This window comes from Aphidius gifuensis, linkage group LG6, assembly GCF_014905175.1.
Source record: "Aphidius gifuensis isolate YNYX2018 linkage group LG6, ASM1490517v1, whole genome shotgun sequence".
Lineage (NCBI taxonomy): Eukaryota > Metazoa > Arthropoda > Insecta > Hymenoptera > Braconidae > Aphidius > Aphidius gifuensis.
Window position 1 is genome coordinate 6319581 of NC_057793.1, and position 17786 is coordinate 6337366.

General features: G+C 27.8%; 6 protein-coding genes across 7 annotated transcripts; all 6 read left to right on the forward strand.

The window, feature by feature from the left end:
* The first annotated feature begins 456 nt into the window (after nucleotides 1–456).
* LOC122859082 (membrane-associated progesterone receptor component 1) lies at nucleotides 457–3457 on the forward strand. The gene is made up of 3 exons (XM_044162445.1): nucleotides 457–1236; nucleotides 2158–2307; nucleotides 2733–3457. Exons 1-3 carry the CDS (start codon nucleotides 894–896, stop codon nucleotides 2849–2851), a joined length of 612 nt encoding a protein of 203 aa, XP_044018380.1. The 5' UTR covers nucleotides 457–893; the 3' UTR covers nucleotides 2852–3457.
* A 1178-nt stretch (nucleotides 3458–4635) lies between these two features.
* Nucleotides 4636–5172, forward strand: LOC122859083. The gene has a single exon (XM_044162446.1). The coding sequence runs from the start codon at nucleotides 4636–4638 to the stop codon at nucleotides 5170–5172; it is 537 nt and encodes a 178-aa protein (XP_044018381.1).
* Nucleotides 5173–5190: 18 nt separating this feature from the next.
* LOC122859081 (histone lysine acetyltransferase CREBBP-like) lies at nucleotides 5191–7041 on the forward strand. Its single transcript, XM_044162444.1, has 2 exons — nucleotides 5191–6722; nucleotides 6821–7041. Exon 1 carries the CDS (start codon nucleotides 5191–5193, stop codon nucleotides 6706–6708), a length of 1518 nt encoding a protein of 505 aa, XP_044018379.1. The 3' UTR covers nucleotides 6709–6722; nucleotides 6821–7041.
* A 4413-nt stretch (nucleotides 7042–11454) lies between these two features.
* On the forward strand, nucleotides 11455–12789 carry LOC122859084. Of its 2 annotated transcripts, none has more exons than XM_044162447.1 (2): nucleotides 11455–12564; nucleotides 12661–12789. In XM_044162447.1, exons 1-2 carry the CDS (start codon nucleotides 11720–11722, stop codon nucleotides 12734–12736), a joined length of 921 nt encoding a protein of 306 aa, XP_044018382.1. In that variant the 5' UTR covers nucleotides 11455–11719; the 3' UTR covers nucleotides 12737–12789. The 2 variants fall into 2 exon arrangements, with proteins under 2 accessions (XP_044018382.1, XP_044018383.1); XM_044162448.1 differs by having other exon boundaries at nucleotides 11455–12571; nucleotides 12661–12743.
* A 674-nt stretch (nucleotides 12790–13463) lies between these two features.
* Nucleotides 13464–14719, forward strand: LOC122859715 (histone lysine acetyltransferase CREBBP-like). The gene is made up of 2 exons (XM_044163399.1): nucleotides 13464–14493; nucleotides 14603–14719. The coding sequence occupies exons 1-2, from the start codon at nucleotides 13464–13466 to the stop codon at nucleotides 14620–14622; spliced, it is 1050 nt and encodes a 349-aa protein (XP_044019334.1). The 3' UTR covers nucleotides 14623–14719.
* Nucleotides 14720–15813: 1094 nt separating this feature from the next.
* On the forward strand, nucleotides 15814–17218 carry LOC122859085 (histone acetyltransferase p300-like). The gene is made up of 2 exons (XM_044162449.1): nucleotides 15814–17001; nucleotides 17111–17218. The coding sequence occupies exons 1-2, from the start codon at nucleotides 16005–16007 to the stop codon at nucleotides 17128–17130; spliced, it is 1017 nt and encodes a 338-aa protein (XP_044018384.1). The 5' UTR covers nucleotides 15814–16004; the 3' UTR covers nucleotides 17131–17218.
* Nucleotides 17219–17786: the final 568 nt, after the last annotated feature.

Below are 17786 nucleotides of genomic sequence, written 5' to 3' on the forward strand. Positions count from 1 at the left end.
AAAATATATATTACAAGCACCTGTAAAAAGAAAAAAGTATAAAATTTAAAAAAAAAAAAATAATATCGTTTTGTAAAATTAATTAACAATTGAGTGGCTTTGTTTATACATCCACAAAAATAAAAAAAATACTCAATTGCGTTTTATTACAAAGCTAAATATTGTAATGAAAAAAATAATTATTTATGTTAATATGCAACTCAATATTTAAAATACATAATTAATTTTTATCATCAAAATGACGAAATATAATTTCGTCATTATTATAAATTTTAATTAGCGATTAATAAAATAAATAAATACATTTTTTCAATATTATTTATTTTAATTAATTTAAAACAAACAATTATTATTTTTATTTTTAATTTCGATATACCTGTAACTTGATAATCTACACACCAGAATGCACTCATGTTTGATAAAAAAAAAAAACAATATTTAATACAATTTTCCATTGAAAATACTGCCAATTCAATTGGCCATAAATATTTTCTCATAAAACATAATCAGTTGCTCTTTAATCTCAAAAATTTTAAATAAAAAAAATAAAATATCAGCAAAGAAAGGTGTGTAAATAAAAAAAAAAAAAAAAACTGGTGTTGTTATGATTATTTTATCATCAGATCAACGTCGTCATTCGTTGATAAATCCCCACTTTTTTAAAGTCTAGGCTTTGAGGCCGACACACACATATCAACATCAAATTTTTTAATGAAAAAAAAAAATAACACAGCAACAATAATCACGCCACGACGACACAACGTCTTGTCTGTTTTTTTTTTTTTCATAAAACATCTACAGTAATACTATATTTTGTTTAAATAATACAATAATTTTATTATAAAAAATAAAACAATAATTTGATAGTTTATTTGGTTGTAAAAGTGGTCAAAATGGCCGATAATATTGTAGCTGGTGATTCTGAACCGGCATCATCATCACCATCATCACAGGATAATTCATTTATAATGAATTTTATACATGAAATAATTAATTCACCAATTAATTTTATACTTGTTGGTGTTATTATATTTTTAATATATAAAATATTTAAAAGTAAAAATAAACCTGAAGAAATGCCTGTTGAACAAACACCAGAATTACCAAAAATTCGACGTGATTTTACTGTTGAAGAGTTAAAAAAATATGATGGTAAAGGTAGTGATGGACGTATTCTTGTTGCTGTTAATGGTAGTGTTTATGATGTCACCAGGGGAAAAAGATTTTACGGTCCAGGTAAATACACAAATTTTATATAACTTTTTGTTTTTGTAATTTGAGAAGTATCAATGTCGTTACAGGTGGTTTTTTTTTTTTTATTTAAATTTATTTTTATATAAAAAAAAGATAAGATTAAACTTGTTATTTGAAGTATTTTTAATTGTCTTATTTTTTAAATAAATAAATGCTTATTATTGTCACAAGATTAAATATTTATTTGACATTAGAAGAAAGTTATAAAGAAAAAAAAAATTGTTAACCTAGGCTACATGAACATATGTTATTTTATATCAATTTTAATATTATAAACATCTGTTTGTTTATTGTAATTTATTTATTCATTTGTTGAGATATTTATGATGATGATGATGATGACTACTCGTTCATGTTATTGCAGTTATCACTGTTGTTAATTTATACATGTATTTTTTTTCCTGCGTCACAAATATTTCCAAATGACCTCGTATCATTTATCAATCAATAATCAATATTAATCTTGCATTTTGATTAAATAATTGATAAATAATAATTTATTTATCACCAATGTTGAATAACAGTTAAAATGATACTTTTATTTTTTATTATTTTCACAAGGAAATATCTCATTTGTTGATTATATCATCAGTTGTTATGTTCTAGGTTTGTCTGTCCTCTGGAGCATATAAATTTGCTTGAAATTATTGTCATTATTCATTGTGATAATTTAAAATATTATTATTTTAAATGAGCTAAAAATTAAAAATGTGAAATCATTGTTTTTTGCATTTATTTTTTAATGCATCGTTTGTTTGTTTTTTTTTTTTTTTCTACTGATTATACGACTGTGTAATTAATAACGTATTGATAAAATTTATTATTGTTTTTTTTTTTTTTTTTTGTTATTTTAATTATGAAAATTGATTATTTAATTTTTCCTGTTTTATGTTGTTTTTATAGATGGACCATATTCAGCATTTGGTGGACGTGATGCAAGTCGAGGCTTGGCAACATTTTCAGTTGTTCCAGGTAAAGATGAATATGATGATTTGAGTGATCTAGATACAACTGAAATGAATTCAATACTTGAGTGGGAGGAACAATTTAAAGGCAAGTAAAATATCTAGACAATTCAATAATTTTTACCATAAACAATAAATTATTTATAATACCCACTTTTATTTAACATCAAATGAAATATTTAAAAAATATTTTGTTGAGTCATTTACTCATGATAAACTTTATCCTGTTATAAAATAAATAAGGTAAAAAAAAATGATATTATGTAATGATAAATTACAATATGTATAATTTAAATTAAGTGAAAAAAAAATTATAATTATTTTTTTTAAATGATATAACTAGCTTCTTTTTCATAGCTAAATTTTACATTTAAAAAAAAAATTATTTATTCATTATTTATTGAGATCAAAGATCACTTGTTGATACGTAACAGGGAAAAAAATAAAAAAAGAAAATTAAATATTCATTTGTAGGATTGAGTTAAATATAAAAATTATATATTTTATTTGCAGAAAGATACGATTACGTTGGTAAACTACTTAAACCAGGTGAAGTACCAACAAATTATTCTGATGAAGAAGAAGAAGGTAGTCAACAAGAATCAGATGCAACCAAAAACAAGGATGATTGACCAATAAATAGCCAATCAATTTCGATTACAAATATCATTGAAAAATGGTATTTAAAAACAACCACTGCATATTGTTAAACTATCATAAATTTGACATGCCTTTTTGTATAAATTTTGTGAATTTTTTTTCTTTTAAAATCACGTTAAAAGTTAAAAACAATTGAGTCAATTTTGGAAGAAAAAAAAACAACAAAATCATAAAATCATCCTGACACTGCTATTAAAAATTAAATTATAAAAAAAAAAATAATAACAATAAATTCATGTATAGATTTTAATTAACAAAGATAATATTTTTTTTTTTTTTTTTATTTTAATTATCGCGTTTCTTCTTCTTCTTAAAATTATAATGATAAATTTTTTTTTATTTTGTATTTTATTATATCGCACTTTGTGTGGAATGTTATATTATAAAATATTCTATAATTTAATCAAGGTCAATGATAAAGTAAACAAAAAAAATTATTCAAGGTTTTATTGTGTTTAAAAAAAAATTGATAATTGGCCATTGATTGTAATCGAAATAAGGTGATTATATTTCGATCAAGTCAATTACATTTTTCGATGATTAAAAAAATATCTCGTGATAATTAAAAAATATTATATTTTATCTCCATTTTTAAAATTAATCTAAAAAATATAATTAAATTTTTTTTTTTTTTTTTTTTAAACGATAATTTTGTTTTTATTATTTTTAAATAAATAACTAAAACTACCTCGTGGTAATTTTTTTAACAATTTTTTTTATACAATATTTTAAGTGAAATTATATGAAAATAATAACAAGTATCTTTGGTGATTGTTTATTTGGTAAAATTAATTTGAAAAACAATAATGAAAAATATTAGATAATTTTTTTTTTCTTTTTTTTATGAAAATACAAATTAATGAATAATATTTTGTTGAAAATGGGAAAATATATTTTGTGCAATTTAAAAAATGGAATAAAATTATTGAAAATTAAAAAACAAAAATTTATTAATTGTAGATATTTTTATTATTTCAATTTAAAAAAAATTTAATTTTTTTTTAAACTTCAATTTATTATTGTATACGTATAATCTTTTTTTTTTCTATCTTTTTCGAATAGTAATAAATTATTAGTAATAATAATTGGAACAACTTTCAAATTAAAATTGAAATAATCATGCAAAATTCATTAAAAATGAGATAAACTGTGGATTTAAAAAAAAATTAAGACAGTTAAAAAATAATTTAACTAATTATTATTAAAGAAATATATAATAGATTTTGATAATTATTGAACTGTGTGTAAAATGTAAATTGGCGCTGACTTTTGCTGATACATAATCCCAGGAAAAGGCCATTGTATTGAAACACATTGTCCACTAACAGGAATCCAGGATCTTAAATCCTAATGATTAATGATCTTAATGATGGATGAATGATGACAAAGTCACAACCTAAGCGCTACAATCGCCATAACTTTAGGGTGTACTGAACTTCGACAGCCATGTTTCAATGTGTTTCAAGTTTGCGTCTTCGTGAGTTTGCACCCTTAGATATAGTGGGTTTAATTTTTAAAGTTCAACAGCTAACCCACTCCGCCTGTTACATTCAATATTTCTTTTTTTTTTTTTTTTGTTCATCCCTTGTTTAAAATTTATAATCCAACAAAAATACTTATCAATATTATAAATAAAATCAATTATTATAAATTAAATTGATAAATCAATAAATAGGTAAATCAATACCTATATATATTATTAATTTTTATATATATTTTGATAATTAATCAAGTGTAATCACGTGTCAGTCGTTCAATGTCAATGTTACCAAATAATGAAGCATCTGGTGGTGATGAACCTGCAGGCGTAGGACCACCAATTGCAAATCTAAATAAGGAATCAAAACAACTACTTAAACAAATATTACAAATATTCCAAAGTCCAAATACACCTACACCAGAACAGCAGAGCCGAATATTACAAATACTCCAAAGTAATCCATCTTTGACGGATGAATTTGTAAGACAAACTGGTATTAATTTAAAACCTGGTACACAAACACCACCAGCACATGTATTACAAGTTGTTAAACAAGTACAAGAAGAAGCAGCAAGACAACAAGCACCACATGGTGGTTATGGTAAAGTTGATCCATCAAACATTGGACCAGTTGGTGTACAAGGTGATGGTAGTGTTAATACTGTTGGTGGTATTATGCAGCCATCAACAATGCAACGTTCAATGCCTGTACCGATGTTAAATAATCCACAAGGTAGACATTTTATACCAACGGAACAATTGGGACCAAGATATCAACCATATGCTTTTATGCATCAAAATCCTAATCTTTGACAACAAGAGCCACCACTAATGATGCCACAATCAAAACAATCACTTCAACAATTATTAGAAACACTCAGAAGTCCAAAAACACCAGAACAGCAACGCCAAATATTACAAATACTCAAAAGCAATCGTCCTTTGATGGCTGCATTTATAAAACAAAGAGAGCAACGAATGGCCCAACAACATGCTGGAGCCGTTAATCAAATGGGTCCTAGTCAACAACAGCAACAAAGTGGTCAACAACATGCTGGAGCTGTTAATCAAATGGGTCCTAGTCAACAACAGCAACAACAGCCACCTCCACGATCACAAGCACAACAACAACAATTACAAGAAAGATTACAACAAGCACAATCATTGAGAAAAGCAATGGCTGCAATAAAAAGACGTCAAGCTGGTGCTCAAGTTAATGCAATACAACAGCCGGAACCAGTACAACAACAGCAACAACAATATCCTGGTCAACCTGGATTAGATATGGGAGTTGGTCCAATGACAAGGCCATCAAGTCTTATTGGAAGTGGTGTTGTACCTGGTGGTGTTGGTGTTGGTGTTGGTGGTGGACCTTGTGAAGGACCACCAAATGCAAATGTAAATATGCAATCAAAGCAACCACTTCTACATTTATTACGAGTACTCAGAAGTCCAAGTACACCAGAACAGCAAAGCCAAATATTACAAATACTCAAAAGCAATCCACCTTTGATGGCTGCATTTATAAAACAAAGACAGCATCATCCTGCTCAACAGCATGCTGGAGCTGTTAATCAAATGGATCCTAGTCAACAACAACAACAGCAACAATCACAACAATTCGAACAGATAAAGGAAATATTACATTCAAATTTACCAGATAAGACAGCACAAGGACTATCAACTGGTAATATACAAACAAGTGGACAACCAGCTGATCCAAAATATCGTGCATTAATTCAACAACAACTTGTATTATTATTACATGCACATGAATGTCAAATACGCGAAGGTTCAGCAACAATTGGTAAATCATGGTGTTGTACATTACCACATTGTAAAACAATGAAAAATGTATTGACACATTTGACAACATGTGAAGAAGGTAGAGAATGCTCAATGCCTCATTGTAGTTCATCTAGACAAATAATAACACATTGGCAACAATGTCAACGCACTGATTGTCCTGTGTGTATTCCATTAAAACAAACTGATAAAATAAAAGCAGCTGGTGGTTTAGGACTTGGTGTACGTGGTCTTGGAGCAGTTATGCAAGGTCCACCACCAGGTGCAATGACACCAACTGATGTAAGACTTGCACAACCACAAACTGTTCAACCAAGACCTTTTGTACAACAAGTTTGGAATCAATTTATTGTTCCAAATGTATCATTACCATTAAATTCTGATCCAACAACACTATCAGCACCAATTGTTAATCAAAATGTAACAACAACTGGTTCAGTAACAATACCACCACAACCTCAACAACAACAGCAATCACTATCATCAATAACAGCAAATATTCATCAATTATCATTGGACAACAAGTCCACCAACAATCAATAATATTAATAGTAAAGGTAAATTAAATAGAAATCTTGAAAGAAATTAAATATTTAATTATAAAAGAACAATTGACGTGAAATAAATTTATTTAAAAATTATATTTTATTTACAGAGAGAACAGAGCAGTCATGATACAAACTTGAACTAAGGACAGCTGATCAACCAAGAGCCAATCAATTCCAAAGAATAATATCATTGGAAAATTGAACATGCGTTTTTTAATAAATTTTTCTGTAATATTATTCAAAAGAATCACGATCATTTAAAAATACAAACTAAAAAATGTCGTAGTTATTTTTTAATTTTTTTATTAAAAAAAAAAAAGGAACAAAGTAATAGTAGTTTTTTTTTTAAATGAAAGAATATTTTTTTTTATTGATAAAATAATGATTTATAAAATTAAAAAAAAAAAAAAAAGCAAACTTATTTATTTAATAAATTTAAATCTTAAAAAAGCTTTAAATTTTTTTGAATTTACATTATTCAAATATTCAATTTTGTTATTTAAATAAACGTCAAAAAAAATTTTTTTTTTAATCTAAAAGATTCATTTTTTTTTTTATATCAGTGATATAATATCACACAAAAAATATTATTCAGCTATCAGCTAAAATATTATCAGCTATTCGGTAAAAAAATAATTCAAACAAATTTACAAAGCTGTACAATTTTTAAATATCATTATCTGGATTTAATTGGGTATTTGTTGATGAATCATCATTGGTTCCAGTTGTATCAGATCCTTCAAACTACCTTCTTTTTTCTGTAAATAAAATATAATTTTTAAATACATTTATTTCAAGTCAATCTAATTAATGAATCATGATTAATGATGATTGATGAATGATAACAAAACCACAACCTAGGCGCTACAATCGCCTTAAATTTGGGATGTATAAAATTTCGACAGCCCTGGTAAAACTTGCGTCTTCGTGAGTTTGCACCCTTAGATATAGGGGGTTTAATCTTTAAAGTTCCAGGTTCAATGCCCAACAGCTAACCCACTCCACGTGTTGTACTCAATATTTTTTTTTTTTTTTTTTTGTTCATCCATTGTTTAATATTGAATCCAACAAAAATACTTATCAATATTATAAATAAAATAAATTATTATAAATTAAATTGATAAATTAATAAATATATATATTTAATTTTAATATATATTTTGATAATCAATCAAGTTTAATCACGTGTTAGTCGTTCAATGTCAATGTTACCAAATAATGGGATATCTGGTGGTTATGAACCTGCGAGTGTAGGACCACCAATTGCAAATCTAAGTGTGCAATCAAAACAATTACTTGAACAAATATTACAAATATTGAGAAACCCAAATACACTTACACCAGAACATGAAAGCCAACTATTACAAATACTCGAAAGTAATCCACCTTTGATGGATGAATTTTTAAGACAAACTGATATTAATTTAAAACCTAGTACACAAACACCACCAGCACACGTATTACAAATTGTTCAACAAATACAAGAAGAAGCAGCAAGACAACAAGCACCACATGGTAGTTATGGTATAGTTAATCAATCAAATATTGGACCAGTACAGGGTGGTGTTGTTGGTAATATTGGTGGCAATGTTCATATCCAACCACCAACAATGCAACGTTCAATGTTACATAATCCACAAAGTTCACATTTTATGCCACCACCAATGCAACGTTCAATGCCTGTACCAATGTTAAATAATCCACAAGATACACATTTTATGCCACCACCAATGCAAGGTTCAATGCCTGTACCAATGTTAAATAATCCACAAGGTACACATTTTATGCCACCACCAATGCAACATTCAATGCCTGTACCAATGTTAAATAATCCACAAGGTACACATTTTATGCCACCACCAATGCAACATTCAATGCCTGTACCAATGTTAAATAATCCACAAAGTACAAATTTTATGCCAATGGGACAATGGAGACCAATATATCAACCATATGCTTTTATGCAACAAAATCCTGATCTTCGACAACAAGCACCACAACAAATAATGCAACAAGTACAAGTACAGCAGCAACAACAACAACAACAACAGCAAGTACAACAACAACATCCTGGTCAACCTGGATTATATATGGAAGCTGGTCCAATGTCAAGGCTACCAAGTGTTATTGGAAATGGTGTTGTACCTGGTGGTGTTGGTGTTGGTGGTGGACCTGGTGTAGGACCACCAAATGCAAATGTAAATATGCAATCAAAACAACCACTTCAACAATTATTACAAACACTCAGAAGTCCACCAGGTTCACCAGAACAGCAAAGCCAAATATTACAAATACTCAAAAGTAATCCACCTTTGATGGCTGCATTTATAAAACAAAGACAGCAACAAAGTGGTCAACAACACGCTGGAGCTGTTAATCAAATGGGTCCTAGTCAACAACAACAACAACAACAACAACAACAACAACAACAACAACAACAACAACAACAACAACAGCAATTTAAACAGTTAAAGGAAATATTACATTCAGATTTACCAGATAAGGCAGATATTATACACCAAATGCTCCTGGGTAATCCACAATTGGTGTCGGAATTTAATGAATACAGAAAGTCAATGGTTGGTTTACTTTCATTATTACATTAATATAAATATATTTCTTTTTTCATTATAAATTAATTATTATCTAGCTAAATCTTGATTATAAAATTTCAGAAAAATAAGCAACAACAACAACAGCAACAATAACAATAGACATTACCAAGCACACCAATGCAAAATACAAGTTTAATTCGTCAAGCACTTTCTGTCGTTTAAAAGTACCAACACATTAAGCTGTTCAAGATGCGGATGAAAAATAAAAAAAATAAAAAGGCAGTCAAGAAAAAAACTGATGCTACTCACAGACTAATATATTTTATTTGAAAAAAAATACTGTATATTGTTAAATCATCATATAAATTATCCATATTTTTTTGTATCAATTCAATGAATTTTTTTGATTAAAATTGTGAAAGTCGAGTCATATTTTTAAAAAAATGAAAACAAGGACAACGATGTAGTCTTGTTGAAATCAAATTATGAAATTTTTTACATTATATTGCTTGGAAAAGTCTATGATGATTTTATCATTATATTAACAATCAAAATAAATAATAAATTTAGAGATATTTTTCTTTTGTAAGTTAATTGATAATTAATAAAATAATATAATTTAATTTCGATGTATTTTGATAATTTATAAAATGATTCATCAATAGATCATCGATCATCATCTCGTGTTGCCCACTGTTGCCCACTGGCCACTGCCGCAAACCTAGACGCTACGATGGTACGATCCCATTAATTTTGGAGCATTGTTGCTGATTTAATCATGTTGTATTGGTGATTAACAGGGCCAAAGAGTTCAGTCAATTTTGGATGCCGTATCAATTCGCGGTTAGAATTTTAATTCAAAAATGTCATCAGTTATTGTGTTATTGCTGGGATTATTGGCTGGAACTCAAACATCGACTTTGTTTCAACAACATTTTACTGAAATAAATTATTTATTTATTTTTAAACTTTATTTTTATTTTTTACAATAAAATTATGCATTAATTTATTTGTAAAGCTGAAAGAAATATAACACTGGCAGTTGGTTTTATATTTTTGATATCTTTAATTCTAAAAAAAGTTCTTCTTAGAAATATATTCAAAACTTTATTTTTATTTTTTTCAGAACATTTTTTGATATTTTTTTTTGAGAACTTTTTTGAGAACTATTTTGAGAATTTTTTTGAGAACTTTTGTTAGAACTTTTTAAAAAGTTCTAGAAAAAGTTCTAAGAAAAGTTCTCAAAAAAATTCTTAAAAAAGTTCTCAAAAAAAAGTTCTAATAAAAGTTCTCAAAAAAATTCTCAAAAAAGTTCTCAAAAAAGTTCTCAAAAAAAAATATCAAAAAATGTTCTGAAAAAAATAAAAATAAAGTTCTAAATATATTTCTAAGAAGTACTTTTTTTAGAATTAAAAATATCAAAAATATAAAATTAACACTTGAGTGTTAAAAGAGTGTTATATTTCAAAACTTTATTCAGTACTTTAAATTAAATTAAATGCATAATTTTATTGTAAAAAATAAAATAAAAGTTTAAAATAAATAAATAATTTATTTCAGTAAGGCTCTGTTGAAACAAAAAACAAAGTCGACACGAAATCAATATATCGAGTATCCCTGTTGTAGACTCTAACTTAATAACCTCGATATAACGATACATTTTTTCGATTTTTTTAATTAAAATTCTAACCGCGAATTGATACGGCATCCAAAATTGACTGAACTCTTTGGCCCTGGTGATTAATTTATTATTGCACACAACTTCATTTTTTATTTCTTTATTAATTATTTATGTTATGTGAATGTTAATATAGTCAAGAAGATACAACACAACAACAACCCCCAACACCAAATCCATCTGATCACTGATGTATCAACTGGTGGTCAATCAGCTGATGTAGAACAACATAAAGTACTTCGACAACAACTTGTATTCTTACTACAATTGTCTAATACGTAAGCATAAAGAAAAAAATAATGAATGACATTGGAATACACCTCATTGTCAAACAATGAGAAATGTATTGACACTGATTGACACATTTGTGATTTAACAATATGTAAAGATAATGAAGATTGTCCAGTATGGTCCAGTATTACGTCCACAAACTAGGCGCTACAATCGGGTGAATAGAATTTCGACAGCCATGTTAAAACGCTAAACTTTCAAGTTTGCGCGTCCAGCGTCTTCGTGAATTTCCACCCTTAGATTTGCTTAGAGTCACTCAGATTGTTGGATAAATTGGGATAAATACTTAGATAAAGTGCAATAGTGGGTGTAATCTTCAAATGTCTTCAAAGTTCAGCGGCTAACCCACTCCACCTATTGTACTCAATATTTCTTTGTTTTTTTTTTTTCGTTCATCCGTTGTTTAATATTTAATCCAACAAAAATACTTATCAATATTTATATTTTCAATTCATCAAGTGTAATCAAGTGTCAGCCGTTCAATGTCAATGTTACCAAATAATGGAGCAGATGCAGGTGGTGATGAGCCTGCAGGTGGAGAATCACCAATTGGAGGTCTAGGTTTGGAATCAGTACGACTACTTGACCAAATGTTACAAATAATCAGAAGTCCAAATACACCTACACCAGAACAACAAAGCCAAATAATACAAATACTCAAAAGTAATCCACTTTTGATGGCTGTCTTTCTACAAGAAACTTGTATTGATTTAGAACCTGGCACACAAATATTACCAGCTGTATTACAAATTGTTGAACGAGTTTTTGAACCATTACAAAACGAACCAGCAAAACAACAAGCACCACATGGTGATTATGGAAAAGTTAATCCATCAAATATTGGACCAGTTGGTGTACAAAGTGATGGTAGTGTCAGTACTGTTAGTGGTGTTATGCAGCCATCAACAATACAACGTTCAATGCCTGTACAAATGTCAAATAATCCACAAGATACACATCTTATGCCAATGGAGCAATTAGAACCAAAATATCAACCAAAGGTTGTTGTGCAACGATTATTACAAGTACTCAGAAGTCCAAGTACACCAGAAAAGAGAACCCGAATATTATTAATACTCAGAAACTATCCACCTTTTATGGCTGCATTGAGCAAACTAACACAGCATCATATGGCCCAACAACCTGCTAAAGCTGTTAGCCAAATAGGTTGTCGTCAACAACGACTAGAACAACAACAAAAACAGCAGCAGCAACTTGAACAATTAAAGAAAATATTTCATTCAAATTTACCAAATAAGGCTAATATTATATACCGAAAGCTCCTGGGTAATCCACAACTGGTGTCGAAATTTATTAAATACAAAAAGTTAATGGTTAATTCATTTTCATTATGACATTAATATAAATATTTTTTATTATAAATTAATTATTATTTAGCTAAATCTTGATTATAAAATTTCAGAAAGATAATCAACAATAACAACAACCACCAAGCACACAAATGCAAAATACAAGTTCAATCGGTTAAAAGCAGTTAAAAGTACCAACACATTGTGCTGTTCAAGATGATGAAAAAAAAATAAAAAATAAAAAGGCAGTCAATAAGATTCTGATGCAACTTATTGACCAATATATAATAAATAATAATATATAATATAAAAACACTGTATATTGTTAAACCCTCATATAAATTATCCATATTTTTTTGTATAAATTTTATGAATTTTTTTTATTAAAATTGAGATAGTCGAGTCAAAAAAAATAAAAACAACAACAACAATGTAGTCTTGTTGAAATTAAATTATAAAATTTTTTACATTATATTGCTTGGAAAAGTCCATGATGATTTTATCCTTAATATTAACAATCAAAATAAATAATAAATTTGCAGATATTTTTATTTTGTAAGTTAATTGATAATTAATAAAATAACATTATTTAATTTTGATAATTTATTAAATGATTCATCAATAGATCATCGATCATCATCTCGTGTTGCCCACTGCCGCAAACCTAGCGCTACGATCGCTTTAATTTTGGAGCAAGTCCAGCATGGTCCAGCAGTTGGGTACAAGTTGACAAGCATTGACAAGTTTATTCATTACTCATTGTTGCTAATTTAATCATGCTATATTGGTGACTAACTACTTGCTGTACACAATTTATTTTTAATTTCTTAATTAATCCAATAAAACTATAAATATTATCAATAAAATTTAGTTTGAAATGAATGATTCGAAATGGTGGAAAAAAAATGTTACAACAATGGCCACTTATGACAATGTTGATGGAGCTGATGACGATTATGTGAGTGTTAATAGTCAAGAAGATGCTGAGGCACAACAACAACAACCAACACCAACACCAAATCCATCAATACCACAGTCTGATGTATCAACTGGTGGTCAATCAGCTGATGTAGAACAACATAAAATACTTCAACAACAACTTGTATACTTACTACATGCAAATAATTGTCAAATACGTAAACATAAAGCAAAAAATAGTGAATGGCATTGTAATACACCTCATTGTCAATTAATGAGAAATGTATTGACACACTTGACAATATGTAAAGATAGTGAAGATTGTCCAGTACCACATTGTAGTTCATCTAGACAAATACTAGCACATTGGAGAAAATGTCAACGTGCTGATTGTCCTCTATGTTTACCAGTAAAACAAACTTATAACATAAAACCATCAACTAATTTAAATACAAAAAAATCTGTAAAAAATCCTACAAATAAGCCAAATAATAATATTAATAATAAAAAAGTGATTAACAATCAACAACTACCACAAAGCCAACGATATCATCAACAACTAGCACCACCATTATTGACTTCACTAATAAAAAAAACATATGAATCATTCGCTAGGAAACATTTATGTGATGAAAATAATTCTGATAATTTAAAATCACTTGGTAGTCAACAAATAACACCAACTCCAGTATATAAAAAAAAAGAATGGCATCAAAGAGTAACATCAGATTTACGTGTTGATTCCATTTATAAAATACTAGATGCAACATATCCAAAACGATATCCACAAGAATCATTTTCTGATAGATTTCAAAATACAGTTGAATATGCAAAAAAGGTTGAGGTCTATAATTATCGATTGGCTAGTTCAGTATCTGAATATCATCACTTGATAGCTGCAAAAATATATAGTATTGTTGATAGAAAACGTCAGAAACGAGTTGAACAACAATTGGCTCAGCAGCAACAACAACAACGACAACGATTTCCATCAAGTCTACCAACAAATAATAATACTAATAATAAAGGTAAATTAAATTAGAAGCTAAGACAAATTGATGAAATTATTTTCAATTGTAAAATAATAATTGTGTTGACTTGAAATAAATTTATTTGAAAATTATATTTTATTTACAGAAAGGAGAAGGAAGTCATGAAAGATCTGAGACAACTGGAACCAATGATGATTCATCAACAAATAACCAATTAATTCCAGATAATGATATCATTAAAAAATTGTACAGCTTTTTAAATTTGTCTGAATTGATTTTTTTTACTGAATCATGATAGATTAAAATTTAACAAATCGAGTCATTTAAAAATAAAACGAAAATATATCATGGTAATATTTGTACCAATTTTTTTTTACAATATTTTTAAGTAAAATCATGTGGAATTTTTTTTTTTTTTCTCTTTATCAAACACAAATAGTTTTTTGTGAATGAAATAACAAAATTGAATATTTAGGTACATAATATATTTTAAAAATAAAAAGCTCTTTGAGAATTTAAATTTACCAAAATATCAACATTGTATTTTTAACAAAATTATATTATTTTTAATTTAGATTAATAGATTTATTTTTATTTTTTTTTTTCAAATTTGATAAATCATCTTGATTTATCATCATAAATTATTTTATCCCCTATTTGATAAACAAATTAAATTATTTTTAATTTTTGAAAAATTTGTTTAAAAATGCATGTCCAATTTTCCAATGATATTATTCTTTAGAAATAATTGGTTTTTGTTGATCAGCCATCCTTGGTTTCAGTTGTATAAAATTTGTCGTGACTACATTCTCCTTTCTGTAAATAAAATATAATTTTTAAATAAATTTATTCCAAGCAGCTTCTAATCTAATTTACCTACATTATTAATTATTGGTAGACTTGATGTCTAATACTGACATTGATAAATTAATTGATGCATCAAGTGGTGCACTTTTTTGTGATGCAATGTCATCAATTGATGTTGTTGACATTGATGATTGTAAGCTTGGACTTTGTCTACATGATGATGATGATGGTTGTTGTTGTTGTTGTTGAGCTAATTATTGTTATTAACTAATTATTCTTAATTGCATGATGCCATTCTTTAGTTCCTTGTACTGGATTTTCATTTAAGCCATCAGGTAATTGTAAACTTGGTGAACGATTTCTACTAATATTTTATGGTTGACCAGACCCATTTGAAGCAAATAATTGTTGCATATTAACTGAGTGAGAAATATTTGACATTTCTCGTTATTGATATTATTGTTGATAATGGATTTCAAGATGGACGTACAGGCCAGTTGCGCTACCGTGACAGTAAATTTACTTCCGTTGGTCGGAACTGTGAACTGTCATAAGTCATTGCAATTTTGCAAGTGGCGCATTGTCAATATTGCAATATTAATCACGGCCATTTTGTCAAAAAATTTTCTCTCATCTCTAGGCCCTATCCTTTGACATTGTAAATTGTGTAGTTTAACTAAGTTGCCCTTGGTTAAACTAGATTGAACAGTTGATGATAGTGGTCAAGAATAAGCGGTGATATGGCGCCACAACCATCAACACCAAGTCCAGCACAACGACAATCTGGTGGTCAACCAGGTCCACAACAAGCAACACAAGGACAATCAACTGGTAATACACAAACAAGTGGACAATCAGCTAATGCAGAACATCGTAAATTAATTCAACAACAACTTGTATTATTATTACATGCACATAAATGTCAAATACGTGAACGTTCAGCAACAAATGGTAAATCATGGCGTTGTACATTACCACATTGTACAACAATGAAAAATGTATTGGCACATATGACAACATGTGGAGACGGTAAAGAATGCTTAATGCCACATTGTAGTTCATCTAGACAAATAATAACACATTGGAAACAGTGTCAACGCACTGATTGTCCTGTATGTTTACCATTAAGACAATCTGATGAAATGAGAGCAGCAACCAATGCTAATGCAAGAACAGCTGGTGGTTTAGGAGTTGGTATACGTGATCCTGGACAAGTTATGCAAGGTCTACCACCAGGTGCAATAACACCAGCTGATCTAATACTTGCACAACGACAAACTGTCCAACAAGTCATTGCTCCAATTGTAAATTCAATGAGTAGTTCAGTTTCATCATCTTACGTGGTTGGTGATGGTGGTGGTAATGATAATCCACCGCCTCAAGCACGATCCAAAGCAGATCAGTTACGACAAGCTCTCATGCCAACATTTGAAAAATTATATGGACTTGTACCAGAATCATTACCATTTCGTCAACCAGTTGATCCACATGCATTGTGCATTCCAGATTATTTTGATATTGTTAAAAAACCCATGGATTTATCAACAATTAAAAAAAAACTCGATGCTGGAGAATACAGAGCTCCATTGGACTATTGTCATGATGTATGGTTGATGTTTGATAATGCATGGCTTTATAATAACAAAACATCAAGTGTTTATAAAGGTTGTAAAAAATTATCAGAAGTATTTGCGGAAATCATTCAACCAGTTCTGGAGTCACATAGTTATCGTGATAGTAAGAAATATACATTTAATCCACGTGTATTGTGTAACATAAAATATTCAATTGTAAAATGATAATTGACGTGAAATAAATTTATTTAAAAATTATATTTTATTTACAGAGAGAACAGAGCAGTCATGAAGAATTTGATACAAGCTGGAACCAAGGATGGCTGATCAACCAAGAGCCAATTAATTCCAGAAAATAATATTGAAAAATTGCACATGCCTTTTTAAAAATAAATTTTACTAAAATATTATTTAAAAAAATCATGATCATTTAAAAATAAAAACTAAATCACATTGTGGTTATTTTTTTTATTAATTTTTTTATAAAATATTTTAAGTAAAGTTATGGGAATGAGAATTTTCCTTCAAATACAAATAAAACAATAATGAAAGAATAAAAGAATAATATTTTGTTAAAATTCAAAGAATATATTCTATGCAATTTAAAAAATCAAATAATAATATTTTTATATTTAAAAAAAAAATAAAATTTATATTAAATGTTGACATTTAATTCAAATTAAAAATTTATAAATTATATATTTTTAAACTGCAATAGTAACTTTAAATTTTCAAATATAAATAAAAATATTTGAATAATAAATTTTTTGATATTAATATCAAAATAATGAATATCAATTTCAATGAATCTATTTCAGAGAATATCATTTAAAAATTGTATATTTTTTAAATTAGTCTGAATTATTTTTTTACTAATTGAAATTTAACAAATCAAGTCATTTAAAATAATTTGTATACCTATTTTTTTATAAAAAATTTTCAAGTAAA

Coding starts and splice junctions, on each gene's coding strand:
- LOC122859082 (XM_044162445.1), top strand. CDS start 894: ATGGCCGATAATATTGTAGCTGGTGATTCTGAACCGGCATCATCATCA. Junction 1,237..2,157: donor AAAAAGATTTTACGGTCCAG/GTAAATACACAA, acceptor TTGTTTTTATAG/ATGGACCATATTCAGCATTT. Junction 2,308..2,732: donor GTGGGAGGAACAATTTAAAG/GCAAGTAAAATA, acceptor TTTTATTTGCAG/AAAGATACGATTACGTTGGT.
- LOC122859083 (XM_044162446.1), top strand. CDS start 4,636: ATGTCAATGTTACCAAATAATGAAGCATCTGGTGGTGATGAACCTGCA.
- LOC122859081 (XM_044162444.1), top strand. CDS start 5,191: ATGATGCCACAATCAAAACAATCACTTCAACAATTATTAGAAACACTC.
- LOC122859084 (XM_044162447.1), top strand. CDS start 11,720: ATGTCAATGTTACCAAATAATGGAGCAGATGCAGGTGGTGATGAGCCT. Junction 12,565..12,660: donor AAATTTATTAAATACAAAAA/GTTAATGGTTAA, acceptor ATAAAATTTCAG/AAAGATAATCAACAATAACA.
- LOC122859715 (XM_044163399.1), top strand. CDS start 13,464: ATGGCCACTTATGACAATGTTGATGGAGCTGATGACGATTATGTGAGT. Junction 14,494..14,602: donor TAATAATACTAATAATAAAG/GTAAATTAAATT, acceptor TTTTATTTACAG/AAAGGAGAAGGAAGTCATGA.
- LOC122859085 (XM_044162449.1), top strand. CDS start 16,005: ATGGCGCCACAACCATCAACACCAAGTCCAGCACAACGACAATCTGGT. Junction 17,002..17,110: donor GTCACATAGTTATCGTGATA/GTAAGAAATATA, acceptor TTTTATTTACAG/AGAGAACAGAGCAGTCATGA.